General features: G+C 41.5%; 1 protein-coding gene across 1 annotated transcript in view; it reads left to right on the top strand.

Annotated features, from left to right (window-relative positions):
* Positions 1-1707: 1707 nt before the first annotated feature.
* The window catches only part of pik3cg (phosphatidylinositol-4,5-bisphosphate 3-kinase, catalytic subunit gamma), a 20300-nt gene continuing 7504 nt past the window's right edge, over positions 1708-14503 (top strand). Inside the window, exons 1-16 of the mRNA XM_080051046.1 lie at positions 1708-1844; positions 3218-3440; positions 3907-4078; positions 4656-4918; positions 5591-5677; positions 5764-5864; positions 6657-6826; positions 6974-7161; positions 7581-7688; positions 7833-7920; positions 8353-8779; positions 9421-9519; positions 9612-9747; positions 12198-12263; positions 13070-13213; positions 13586-13667. Of these exons, the coding sequence (XP_079907172.1) occupies positions 3225-3440; positions 3907-4078; positions 4656-4918; positions 5591-5677; positions 5764-5864; positions 6657-6826; positions 6974-7161; positions 7581-7688; positions 7833-7920; positions 8353-8779; positions 9421-9519; positions 9612-9747; positions 12198-12263; positions 13070-13213; positions 13586-13667 (2347 nt within the window). The 5' untranslated portion in view covers positions 1708-1844; positions 3218-3224. The remainder of the gene's footprint in view (positions 1845-3217; positions 3441-3906; positions 4079-4655; positions 4919-5590; positions 5678-5763; positions 5865-6656; positions 6827-6973; positions 7162-7580; positions 7689-7832; positions 7921-8352; positions 8780-9420; positions 9520-9611; positions 9748-12197; positions 12264-13069; positions 13214-13585; positions 13668-14503) is intronic.

Below are 14503 nucleotides of genomic sequence, written 5' to 3'. Positions count from 1 at the left end.
TTTTCCCCGGCGATCCCATTGGCCAGAGCTGGTGTCAATCTACGGCATCTCGTCTCCTCATTGGTCAGTCCAGTGCAGTTTGTTCTCTTCACTTACATTGCCACAACAACATAGGCCTACTGTAGGGTGGGTTAGAATGATGAAAGACTCAAGTGACAGTTTTAAAACATGTTGTCTCCGATGTGACTGAGACGAGATGATTTCATAGCGTGGGTGGATAGATCGTTTTAATAGCAATTTAGCCATAACTAAATAGAAAAACTGAAATGTTCAAAGACACACTTGAGACACACTATTCACATTTGAACCTAAAGGTTGAGAGCAGTTTAAATTCTTCTCTTCAGTGCTGATCTGTTATGCCAAAACAATAAGTAGGCTAAACATGAGCAATACAAATAAACCCAGAAGTGAAAACATGCCATAGGCTAATATAAATAGGCCTAAATGTTAAAAATGTCAGGCAGACAAATAGCCTTTAGTTTAGTAGCCTATGTACAGCATAACTCGTCTAACATGATGTTTCTGCAAGGAAACCTTCTCTGTAACAATGTAAAGAGAATAACGTACATTCCCTGTACGAACTCTCAAGCATCAACCTCTTAAAGGTACAGAAGCAAAAAAAAAAGATTAATGAATAATAATTTAAAAAAAAATAATAATAATAAAAGTTATAGCTGAATAGATTCAACAGGGAGATAATCCCAGTTATTGCAAGTGCTATAACATATTAGTACACCAGCAAATCAACATTTTAAATAGCAAACTTTGTTGTCTACTATTCTATTGATTCTATAAAACAGTTAATCCAAAATGAATGGGTAATGTATCTCTTATGTGGGTATAAAAGTGGTATAGTATAGGTACAGTTGTGGTAATCCTCCAAGTAAAATTTTAGCGCACTTGACCAAATTATGTTCAATAGGCAACAGGGTTTAAGTAAACGGATTGAAATAGAGATTGTCCAAAGTCCTTTTTAGAGTGATCAGGCTATTTAAAATGACAAAAGTAACATCAGTATTGGTTAAACAGTTATCATTTTAGGGTTATTTTAATGATAGCTGTTTGGTCTGGAGATCATAGGCTACAAATGTTTACTTTGTGCTGGCGGAGCTCAAAGATAGACATAATAGTATTATGTGTATTCACTGCCCTCCAGTGGTCACAGTAGGAACTGCACCAGAGACACTTCAAGTTAGACATGACTACGCAGCAGAACTTCCGGCCAACACTTTCAGAATAATTGAAGGCATTTTAACGTAATGATTTTAAATTGTTTTCAGGTGGCTAGACCCAATGAAGACCTATGAATTATTGTAAATAATTAATTAATTAACAATGATGATGATAATGATAATTGCATAATAATAATAATAATAATAATAATAATAATAATAATAATAATAATAATAATAATAATAATAATAATAATATAATTAACAGGACAGTGTACTCTCAAGTTTGCTTGGGACAAGAACATTTAAAACCTATTTCCTTCTAAATCCGTCAACAGTTCCATTCCTTTCTTTACTTTCCCTCTTTAAACATTTTTAAATAATGGTTTATCTGCCTACCTTCCCTAAAAATCTATTCGATTTTACAGCTCGCGTAGGCCTACACGTTTTATTTTTTAAGAGAATATCCGGAAGTTGTTCTTGTGCTGGCTAGAATAAGTTAGCCGGTGAACTTAGTCATTCCCCAGGAGTAGAAGCGCAGCGTTTCCTCCATACAGACTCAGCACAAAGTTTAAAACATCTATTTCACTCTGGTTTGAGCTCTCTTCATGTAGCATAAATGCCGAAACTTTCGCCGAAAGCTCCTGGTCTCGTTGCCGTCTGCGTTCATTGGTGAGTTATTTTGAAATATAACCTTTCATATTATTGCCTTTTTTACTAAATTGACGCCTCTCCTTCCGATGTTATGGCAGCTGTACCGTTACATTCTCCGCAGACTGGGCCAGTTCCGCTCTGGAACCTTTTATTTAGGCTACTGCTCGCGTGGCTGTCACTTTGTTTATATGTCCATGCTGTCACTGTCCCCCTGAATCACTGCTACACACCTATTACCGTTTAAGACACTAAAAAACACACTGTAGTTACATTACTTCCATGCTGCCTCGACTCTTTGCTTCCTGCTTCTCTAAAACTTCCTCTGCTGATGTGAAAGAAGCAGAAGGGAAACTCCTGCCATTTAGTCCTGTGACAGTAGATACTTTAATATGGCTGTCACCATGTATTACAACACTGTCTCCATAAACTGAAGAGAGGAAATTACAGATGTAGCCTACTGCAAATTTTATTCCTTATACTATATTCCTCAAAGTTGTATTCATTTAAAAAATACTTTTTTATTGAGTTTAAACATACGTATATACAAATACAAATAATTAATCATACCGTGATAATAAGTAGGCTAGCCTAAATTAATAATAAATAAACATGTCACAAATATATAAAAACAGTTAAAGGCTTGTTGCTTTAGGCAGACAATAAGATGCAGTGCTTTGCTTAGATATGTTGCTCCAAATGAGGCTGACAGTGTCTTTAGCTAATTCTTCATGTTGTAGCTTAGTAGGCTAGTCAAAAGTTTGTTGAAGCAAAATTCCCATTACTACTATCTCTTAGGAAAGCAGTAGGCTATAATTGTTTATTCATGCTTGCCAGTAGTCAAACAACTTAACACAGTGTCACACACATCATATCACCACCACAGTCCATTTCTTTATCCACGTCACCGCCACCCCCTCTGTTACAATGGAACTTATGAAAACCAAGCCAACTGCAATTAAGATCCCAGACCACAGTCCACAAGATTACTTGAAATAAAATTAATGAGGAACTTTTTTAAATGGCTTAGGCCTAAATGTTATTTTCTGGTTCCCCCGAATCAGAATTGTTTAGGAGGTTGACTGCATTTTATTTTAATATTAATATCTTTGGAAAATGTAATTGTTTTATTATTTTATAGAGAAAATGATTTGAAATATATATATTGATTTATACATAAATAAGCAGCAAATTTGGAATAATGTCCCATATTTTACCACTTCAGGCCAATGGATGCACTTTCTAATCACTGATTTAAAAAAAAGATCAATATAGTGTATTGATGATGGCCCATAGCCCACAGAGCCAGTGTTCCATGTCAGACAAATGGCTGGTGGCTATGGTCATGTGAAGTTCATGGGATCACATAGTATTCTATCCGTCCCCACGTGCAGCTAGGTGATGGACGGGGAGCAGCCCCAGGCGAGTGACGAAGAAGAGCCCTGTGTCTGTAGAGAAGAGCCGCGCAGGAGGAGGAGGAAGAAGGCCATCGGCTCGTCCTCTGGAGCCTCCATGGATCACATCAGTGTGGAGTTTGTCCTGCCCACCGCCACACGGGGGGGAACCAACCCAGACACTCTGCTGCTGGAGCTGGCTGCCAACTGGACCGTGGAGCAGGTCAACCATGGTTTACTGGATCATTGAAATAACAGTGGGGCGTTACAAAGGGCCAAATATTATGCTCATTTTCAGGTTAAAAATTGTAATTTGTGTTTCTACTAGAACACTGTTTTCCTGGTGTAGTGTCCAAAAAAGCCTTTATATTTCTCACAGAGCCATTGTTGAATCTCCTCTCTTCAGTCTCTGTCTCTTTAAGCCCCGCCTTTCAAAAAGCCCAGTCTGCAATGATTGGCCCTGAACCTAACTGCTGGTTTGAATCAAACTGCCAGTTAAATTCAGGGGGATCTGGTGGTGTGCATATCACAGGTGGAGGTAGCGCTAGGTCAGGTTGCTAATGGGTGTTGTGGCTTCTCCCTTTGTGACGTCATAAAGATGCTAACTGGGTTTTTTTTTCAGAAAGGTGGAGGTGGAGAAAAAGAGGGAGGGTTTGTTTTTTCCTCACAGTGTTCATTGTGTCTCCCAGGTGAAAGCTCAGGTGTGGCTGAAAGCGGTGACCTTAAACCTGCGTCCTGACTTCTACCAGCGCCTCTCCCCAGACCACTGCATCCTGCTCTACCAGAAGAAAGGCAACCTGTGTGAGATCTACGACAAGCACCAGGTCTTCCAGACACTGGACTGCATCCGCTACTGGAGAGGTAAACCAAAGACCTATAGGAGCCACAGGAGAGAGAGAAAAGAATCAGAGGAGGATGCTTTCTTTTTCTTCCATTATGGATTTTGAGAATAAAGTCGAAAATGTTGTCAATAAAGATGAACTACAATGTGGAGAATGAACTCCACAGTTTAAAGACATCAGTAAAGCTGTAAAGATATTTGACAGATTCAAGCGTCCTGGATCCATAAATCAAGCAAAGCGTTATTTAAAAAAACAGTCGATGCATCTTTGCTACAGCCTCATTTTGACCATAAACGTACTCCTGTAAGCTCCACTAATAACAGCATCGCACTGTATCAGAGTGAAATTATTGAATATTTTCCACTTCGGTGTTGCGCTTAATAGATGGCCTTTGCACTCTGGTCTCACATTCACAGTCTGCTGCAAACAGAGAGGATGTTATAGTCTCGCCTATTAGAGGACGTCTTCTTTATAATTCAAAAATAAATTAGGTTGTTCAGGACTTAATTCTGCAAGTGCATGATTTTTCTTTCACTCCCATGGCCCTAACACTGTTCTTCTGTTGCTGTGTGTGTTTTAATGGGCCTTTTTTAAAGCCCTGAAGAAAGAGGTGGGTCGTATCCAGCTGGTGCCGCGGCCCCAGCCCTGTGATGAGTCCCTGCAGTACCAGCGTTACCTCAACTACCTCATCGGGTATGATGTCACCGACGTTAGCAACGTGCACGACGACGAGCTGGAGTTCACCCGCAGGAAGCTGCTGACGCCACGACGCATCGAGCTGTCAGAGCGCGACCCCAAACTCTACTCCATGGACCCCTGGGTGACCCGCAAACCACTGCCTGAACACCTGCTGAGCAAGGTCTGTTATAGTTTGTATAATCCAAAACATGCTCTTTGCTGCTCCAAGGTGGAGTCAGGGAATCTGGAGAATGCTTTGTTGTCAACGTTTTTTTTGTCCAAATCGGTGAATACTTCCACAGGATCTGCTACCTGTCCTGTCCTGTAGTGTGTGTGTGTGTGTGTGTGTGTGTGTGTGTGTGTGTGTGTGTGTGTGTGTGTGTGTGTGTGTGTGTGTGTGTGTGTGTGTGTGTGTGTGTGTGTGTGTGTGTGTGTGTGTGTGTGTGTGTGTGTGTGTGTGTGTGTGTGTGTGTGTGTGTGTGTGTGTGTGTGTGTGTGTGTGTGTGTGTGTGTGTGTGTGTGTGTGTGTGTGTGTGTGTGTGTGCTGAAATCTGAATCTGGTATTAATACACAACCTAGGCTCTGTAAATGGACATTTTGCTAGCTACAGTGGGCCCCCATTTGTTAACATACTCGTTTGCAGAGCTTAGGCTGTGTATTAACACCAGCTTTTTACCAGAGCACACACAGTACAGACAGGTAGAAGATCATGGAGGCATACTCACTGATTTGGACAAAAAGTCATTTTGACAACACACATTCACCTGACTTGCTGACTTTTCATTATTGTCTGAAAGTTTCACATAGCTGAAGGCAAGTTCTACATGTGTTTCCTCTTCTTCCCTCCCTTCAGGTGACTAACAGTCACATCCTGGTGGTGATCCACATCAGCACGGCCAGCCAGACCATCAAGGTGTCTCTAGATGACACCCCGGCACAGGTAGAACCATGTAGTGCTGAGGTCATTATGTCTAGGACTCTCTGCTCTCTCACTGTATTTGCTGACACTTCTCCCTCCTCGTTCAGGTACTGTCCAGCTTCTTCACCAAGACAGCCAATAAGAGAGTTCTGCTGGGCATCGCTGACAACATGTGTGAGGCAGACTTTGTGCTGCGTGTGTGTGGAAGGTGAGTCTCCTCACATGATACACATCTGCACTGACACCTCAGCTGCATATACTGTATGGGGAGACAGTAGTGTAAAGAGAAAGTAAAAGAGTAATTCACTAAATTGTGTCATAGAAGATCATTATATTAATATTTTATGTTTTATTTATTTATTTCAGGGACAAGGCATACAAATGAACATATACATGTAAATATGCAAGATTACAGCCTGAGGATCATTTCTATATGTTATCCCTTAGCAGGTTGATGTACATAAACTTCTAATGTATAAATGCTTGTGATTATGCCACTGAAGACAGTAACAAGTGTTAGTTTACAAAGACTTCAAACAATAATCACATAAGCTGAAAACTGTTTGACAAAAGACAATGATGCTCAAGACAAACAAGGTATGCTCTATTGCTAAAGTTCTAGTGCTAAATTGCCGTAGTTTAATTGCACACATATTGTTATATGATGTTAATAATATTGCACATTTGCACAATGTTTGTTAAGTGTTGGTGTATATTGGACAATGCCAAACTGTATATGTTGCCTTCCCACACAGTTGTGTGTGAGTAGTTACTATTGTAATGGGGTAGCATACATAGATGTGTTTATGGGCTCACTATTGACCATTAATGTTTTACATATGTATATGTACAAATGCACACACTCACTATTACACATTATACGTGGTCACATGTTTGGTTTATCCTCAGCCAGGACTATTGAAAAGCTAGAAGAGAAAAGGAGGTGTGTCTGAAGGGCTTCTTAGTGTTCTGAAGTGACCGTCTCAGTGTGTTCTCTCAGGGATGAGTATCTGTACGGGGACCAGCCTCTGCAGAACTTCAACTGGATCCACCAGTGTCTGAAGAGTGGAGAGGAGCTTCACCTGGTGCTGGAGACTCCACCTGATACAGACCTGGACCTGGTGCAGAAGGAGGACTGGGCTCAGGTGGATGACTGCACCGGAGTGGCAGGTAATAAGCACTGTAGATAAAAAAAGGTGTGTGTGTGTGTGTGTGTGTGTGTGTGTCTGTGTGTGTGTGTGTGTCTGTGTGTCTGTGTGTGTTTGTGTATGTGTGAGTGAGTGAGAGAGTGTATTCAATGATGCTTTTCTGTGCCAGGGACCCATGAGCAGCTGACCATCGATGAGAAGGACCACGAGCGCGTGTTCACCATCTCCATGTGGGACTGTAACAGGAAGTTCAGAGTGAAGGTGCTGGGTATAGACATCCCCGCTCTGCCCAAGATCCCAGAGTTCATTGTCTTCATAGAGGCCAGCATCTTCCACGGCCAGCAGCTTCTAGCACAGGTAATCCAGACTGAAGCAAGCACAAGCAGCAAGGTCTGATGACAGCCAGGCACGATATTCAAATGTTGTCCTCTCCCTCATGTTCCTGCAGTATGACAAACTGATTGCTGTCAGATTTTGTTTTTTTCCTGTTTTTTAAGTGACATTTCTATCAGTGGATTAAAAATATTAATGCATGATTACATGCTGCATCATTTCCTGGGACTATTTTGTGCATGAAGGGTATTTTGAATCTCCACCGCTAATAATAAAAAGTAATACAAAGAAAGTATGTGTAATACATTTAATGGAAATTATGAATAAACAGCAAGAATAAAATGAATAATAGCAGCCAACAATTTCAGGTTGCACTTCTATTCCCAAACACATAGCCAGTAGGTTAAGGACATCAGATTGTAACCCTGTCTTTCCTCCCTCAGGAGAGGACCACCTCTAAGACCTTCAATGAAGAAGTGTTGTGGAACAGCTGGCTGGAGTTTAACATTAAGATCAAAGACCTGCCTAAAGGAGCTCGCCTCAACCTGCAGGTAAACTCTCACCTTACAGGACAGATGGGATCATTTGACAGTTTGATGAGTTGTTCTGGTAATCGTAGTACATTTCAGAGGAAGTCATTTGTGGTGGGAAATGGTTCTTAAAGGATGACAATCTGCTGGATTTCTCCCACCCAGGTCGTCTGTGGGAAGCAGCCCCAGACGCCTAACTCCAAGGGAGGCTCGACCTACCAGGATAACACAGCAGGAACAGGCAGCCATGATGGTGAGGTCTACTAATGTGTGTTGCCCGCTGTATCATGTTGATGTTTGTACACTCTTTCTATAAAACAAATATTGCTCAATGCTATTTTGTAACATTTCAATTGGTTTGTTTCTTTTTATTCCAATCCAATCCTACTTCGCCTTGTGTTGGGCAAAATACTTTTTTTTGTCCTGGTTTGCATCAAATATATACCGTCCTATATTACATTATACATTTCTTAAATAGTTAAATATTCATATTGAAATATAACCAACTGTATGTATTATTTACCATATAACCTTTTCAGTTAGCAAACACTTGGTGATGTTGATGAATCAGAAACTCATGTATCAAATCCGACACATTAGGCACCATAGTGTTAATGCACAGGCTTCCATGTGTCTGTCTGTCTGTCTGTCTGTCTGTCTGTCTGTCTGTCTGTCCATCTCTCAGGTAAGACCAAGAGCCGCCTGCTGTACTACGTCAACCTGCTGTTGATCGACCACCGCTCCCTGCTGCGTCAGGGCGAGTTCATTCTGCACATGTGGAAGATGCCGGAGAAGGGAGACGACAGCAGCAGCAGCAGCATCAACGCAGACAAGCTAACGTCCGCCACCAACCCAGACAAGGCCTCCACCATGGCTGTGGCCATCCTGCTGGATAAGTACTGCTACCCTGTGGTGCTGCCTAAGAGCAGAGTGGTGGCCAGGGAGCCAGGCAGCGAGGAGGCAGAGGGAGGGGAGAGGGCTCACAGAGAGATGCCCAACCATCTGAAGAAACAGTTTGAGGCTATAGTGGCCACAGACCCTCTCAACCCACTCAGCCCCGAGGACAAAGAGCTGCTGTGGCACTTCAGGCAGGAGTGTATGCGTGACCCCAGGTTTGTATTTGATCTTATTCCCCAAAAAAAAGAACTAGAATTACCACCTGGAGGTTATATGCCTATTGCCCACGCAAACAGTGAAAGCACAGTGGTGGTAAGCAATGGTTTAAAGAAGATACAACTCCTTAGTAGCTACAATATGGTCCAAGGTGACTGCGACCTCACAATACGTAAGGTGGCAGTAACCTTTGACCTCCATATATTCAGAGTAAATATTCCTGCAGAAGATCCCTCAAAGCGTTCTTGAGATATTTGGCTTAACGCAAGGTCACAGTGGCTTTCAACGTTGACCTTCAAAACGAAGAGTGTTCATCCTCAAGTCCAAGTGAGAGTTTGTGCTAAATTTGTTCAAAAAACCATAAAGTATGGCATGAGGTCACAGGGACTTTGACCTCCAACAACTATTCAGTTCACTCTTGAGTTAGTGTAGACATTTGTGTTAAGTTTGAAGAGAAGCTCTCAAAGTGTTGCATAACAAAACATTATGCCTTCGGATATCGCTGGCATGGAGGCATAAATATGGACCAAAAATCCATTAAAAATATATCATTATTGTATTTTTGTGCTTTTATTGCTGGATATCTATTCTTGTCATCCATCTACCATCTATCCATCCATCTATCCATCCATCTATCCAGAGCCTACCCGAAGCTTCTGGGCTCAGTCAGGTGGGGGAGACAGGAAGATGTTTTGGCGACACACCGTCTTTTGGAGCGCAGCAGTGCGTGGGACAGCAGGTAAAAAAAAAGCCTTTTCTCCCACAGTGTGTGTGTTAGTGTGTGTGTGTGTGTGTGTCCCCTCACCTGTCCCCCTCTCCTCCCTGCTCCAGTGGTCTGGATGTGGGCCTGGCCATGCAGCTGTTGGACTGTCACTACTCAGACGCCCAGGTGCGCTCCATGGCTGTCAGGAAGCTGGAGACGCTGGAAGATGATGATGTGCTCAGATACCTCCTGCAGCTCGTTCAGGTGGCTCTTCTCTACTCCCTTTTCACATTACATTTACAAAGTCATTCCATATTTGAAATTACTGCATTTATTTGACAGCTGTAGTAATTTAGCAAATTAGGGATTTACACGTTGTTTCAGATAAAACTACAGTACCACTAGACAATATATACAGTCATATGAAAAAGTTTGGGAACCCCTCTCAGCCGGCAACATTGCACTGATTTGTTGAACCATGTACAGATACACAATCTGCAGCCAGATGTTCTTGCAGGTCTTTGAAGGTGATCTTTGGGTTGTGTGCAACCATTCTCACAATCCGCCGCATATGCCGCTCTTGTACTTTTCTTGGTCTGCTAGACCTGGGTTTAACTGCAACTGTGCCTGTGTCCTTCCATTCCCTGACAACGTTCCTTACAGTAGAAATTGACAATTGAAACCTTTGGGAAAGCTTCTTGTAGCCTTCCCCTAAACCATGATAATGAATAATCTTTGTTTTTAAGATATTTTGGGAGCAGTTTTGATGGTCCCATTCTGTCTCACTTCAGCAGAGAGTCAAAGAGAAGTGCAACTTGCATTTAGGCACCTAAAATACATTTTCTCATGATTAAACAGACATTTCTATGAGGTTCAAGGCTTAACAACATAATCCAACCAACTTTGTGTTTAAAGTCATCAGTTTTACATGCTGTTACAGGCATTAAAATCAACAAAACCACAAGGGTACCCATATTTTTGCACAGCCAGTTTTTCACATTTTATTTTATTTCACACAACCAAATACTGCTTTTCAAAAAATCTTTGTTTGGAAAACATCCCAGTAGTTAGCTGTTCCTGGTAAATTAAAGACATACCACTTTTATCTTTTTTTTGTGAAAGCAGAGTCAATTATAATGCCGGCTGAGAGGGGTTCCCAAACTTTTTCATATGACTGTATATAAGTTGTTGAAATGAATTTGACAAAAGAAAGTATCACCTATACAAGCTATGCCTTTAAAATGCTGTTTGGATATGGATGCTTCACTTATAATGAGCCATTCATATAGAACTGTGAAAACTTCCATTCTGCATAACGAGTCATTTTACTTTTACTTACAGAGAAAAGGCTGGTGTAGTAATCTTCTTTCATAACTATTGGTTTTAGAACATAATGCATGTTTTATATCCTCCAAAAATTTCAAACTATTCCTTTAATCTAATTGTGCTGGTATTATTTTTTTTAGTTGCCCCTGTAAAGCAATTTGAGTGGCCTTGTGCTCGAATCATGCTATATAAATAAACTTGCCTTGCCTTGCCTTACTTCTACTCAAGTAGAATGAATGCTAGTAGGACAGTTTGTATAGAGCATTCTTACATTAGAGGTATTTCTAATATTACTTCTCAACACTTCTTCCGTCAATGACACACAAGCTCTGTGTGTTAGAACAGAAAGACAGAACTTGAGACAGACACATTCACGCTAACACTATTTCACAGACTATTGGAAAGAGGTGGCTCAGAACACACACACACACACACACACACACACACACACACACACACACACACACACACACACACACACACACACACACTGTATATCTGTCTCCTGATATGTTTCCACAGTGGACTCTGTGGTCAACTTTGCATGAGCTACAAAGAGCCTTTTGGTCTGATAGGAAAATGACTCTTACCTTGACAGTAGACTGTTGTGTCTGTATCCTCTGAACTCTAGTCACATGTGTGTTTACAGAATATCAATGATGTGTATATATGGAATGATTGGCAGTATATTGTATAGGGCCATACTCAATCTACATGAAATCCTGTGTTTGGGTATATTCTATTTTCCAAAAGCCTTTTTTAATTTATATTAACTAAATCATCGAATCTAAGCTTTGATTAAATTATATTTTATTTTTAAGCTATTTCTGAAGTGTTTTTAATTTGAAAGCAAAGTGATGGATTCATTCATTTCTAATAAAAATCTATTAGCAGTAGCATCAATCGCCTACAACAAAGCGTTTCATTCAGGACATCATGTTAATAGCTGTGCAGACATGGCAGTAAAATCATTTTGGGTCTCAGAAAACCAACAAGGAAACAGTTGGACTACTACAATGTTTCTCTTGTGTGCACCATGTGTCTGGTTAACACCTCTGAGCTGCTGAACCACATTCTACCTCCTGACACACGTCAACTTTCACAAAACCACCAGATCACACATGGTGAGGTTTGGGGCGTATCGAGGGAGGTGGGGGGGGGGGGGGGTTGCTATGGTGAACAAAAACATGACAACAGTTATAGTATTGTATGTGTGTGTGTTGAAAAAGACGTGTGTGCACTGAAACCTGAAAATCCTGTTTATTTCATAAGAAATAACCTACTTAACTGTGTGTCTGTCTGTCTGTGTGTGTGTATGTGTGTGTGTCTGTCTGTCTGTCTGTCTGTCTGTCTGTCTGTCTGTCTTCTTGTCTGTGTGTGTCTTGCAGGCAGTCAAGTTTGAGCCTTACCATGACAGCGCTCTGGTCAGGTTCCTGCTGAAGAGAGCTCTCAGGGTAAGAAAGACCAACACCTGTCACACTGTCCTGCAATGTTTGCAGCCAGTGTGTAATGAATACAACTTGTGTGTGTGTGTGTGTGTGTGTGTGTGTGTGTGTGTGTGTGTGTGTGTGTGTGTGTGTGTGTGTGTGTGTGTGTGTGTGTGTGTGTGTGTGTGTGTGTGTGTGTGTGTGTGTGTGTGTGTGTGTGTGTGTGTGTGTGTGTGTGTGTGTGTGTGTGTGTGTGTGTTTCCTATGTTTCCTATGTCTTTTATCTGCCCTTGTGTGTGATTTAAACTTCCTCCAAATGATTTCTTTGATAGTTCTGTATTTCAATATTCTAATGTTTTCATGGGTGTGGCATTTTTAGGTGTGGTTTTCATACAAGCATGTGAGGGTTTCTGACGCTCCCACACACATGTACTCTATATTTTAAATTCAAATTAAACTAAACAAAATTAAACTAAACTAAAAAGTTTTTGGTTAAATATTTACAACCATTATTGCTATTTGAACATTGACCTGTCCTGATTTTGTCATAATCCTATAGTACTTTTGTCTCCTGTTGCCACCTCTTTGTGTGTGTGTGTGTGTGTGTGTGTGTGTGTGTGTGTGTGTGTGTGTGTGTGTGTGTGTGTGTGTGTGTGTGTGTGTGTGTGTGTGTGTGTGTGTGTGTGTGTGTGTGTGTGTGTGTGTGTGTGTGTGTGTGTGTGTGTGTGTGTGTGTGTGTGTGTGTGTGTGTGTGTGTGTGTATGATTTACGATTTACGATCACAGTTCATTAAAGCTGGTCTCTTCTGAATATGTCTCTCTTCCTCTCCACAGAGTAAGCGTATTGGGCATTTTCTCTTCTGGTTCCTGCGCAGTGAGATAGCCCAGTCCATGCACTACCAGCAGAGGTATGCTGTGCTGCTGGAGGCCTACGTCAGAGGCTGTGGAGAAGACATGCTGCAGGACTTCAGGAAACAGGTCAGAGACAGCAGGGCATGTCCTCTACACAGATGGATCCTCACGCAAAGTGGTATATAGATTTAAAAAATCTGGTGGAAAAACGCCCAAGAATTTGCCTTGAGAGACTGCAATTAATTCCAGATTAAATTGTTGACTGACGAGTCGACTAATAAATTGGCTTTAGTTGGCGATACTTGCTGTATGTCTAATCAAACATCAAATTGGCCAGTATTGGAATGGGAGTGAGATACAATGGTTGGGTTGATGATAAGGACTTTACAAAGGGGTTTTTTATCCTAAAGAGTGGGAGTCATGTGCCCTTGTAGTTGAGACTGTGTTAATGTTAATTCACCCTCTCAGTAACTGACACTGTGAACTGATGCTCTCCAGGTGGAGATGACAGAGGCTCTGCAGAAAGTCACCCGGGAGATGAAGGCCATGTCGGCCGACAAGTGTGATGTCACTGCACAAGGTGAGCAGGGCTGGATTACTGCACGGGCAAACCGGGCACAGGGGGGCCCTTAGGCAGAGATACTGATACCCTGTTACTTTTCATGTTGCATAGTCAAAGAGCTCAGTCACTGATGTCAATAACAGGGTCCAAAAAGGAATAGCCTAAATGTAAATGTATTCAAATTGAACAAGATAGAAATCATCATGGGCCCCTCAACTAGTAGGGGAGAAATACAAAAGCAAAGGCTCCATGAGGGGCTTTGAAGGCCCCCACACACATACATAAATTAGCTTTCTATGTGTGAATTCTAAATTGTTCATAAAAAGTAGCTATCCACTCCTTATCTGTTGAAATGGGCCCCTCCATCATAGAACATGGGTTTGCAGACCAATCTACTGTACTTGATATAGCCTCTCAAATTTCCTCTCAAAGTGCACCAGATTGATGCATTTTACTTTAAAAAGGTAAAAAAAAATCCGGGGGGGCATGCCACCGGACCCCCCCAACATGGTACAGGGTCCCTCCAAAAGTATCCCAAAATCCTGTGGAAAACACTGACTTCCATAATATGTTTTTGCCATTAATTGCATGTATCTGTGTGGAAAAGTCATAGTACCTGACTGGATAGGGAGGATAGGGGGGCCCTTTAAGAGTTTGTGCCCAGGGGCCCATTATCTCATAATCCGTCTATGAAGGTAAGGAGGAGGGAATACACATGATGATGCCAATAGCCTGTTACATTCCTGTGTAATGTAATACAGTAGGTTCTTCATAAGAACTAAAACTAACATTCAGGTGTAGCAGTGTGTGGAACTATTCAATCTGTTTTGCTTTAAAGAAAGAAGTTGTGAAAC

This window comes from Ammodytes marinus, assembly GCF_949987685.1.
Source record: "Ammodytes marinus genome assembly, chromosome: 22".
Classification (NCBI taxonomy): Eukaryota; Metazoa; Chordata; class Actinopteri; order Uranoscopiformes; family Ammodytidae; genus Ammodytes; species Ammodytes marinus.
This window is presented reverse-complemented; position numbering and strand designations above follow the sequence as displayed.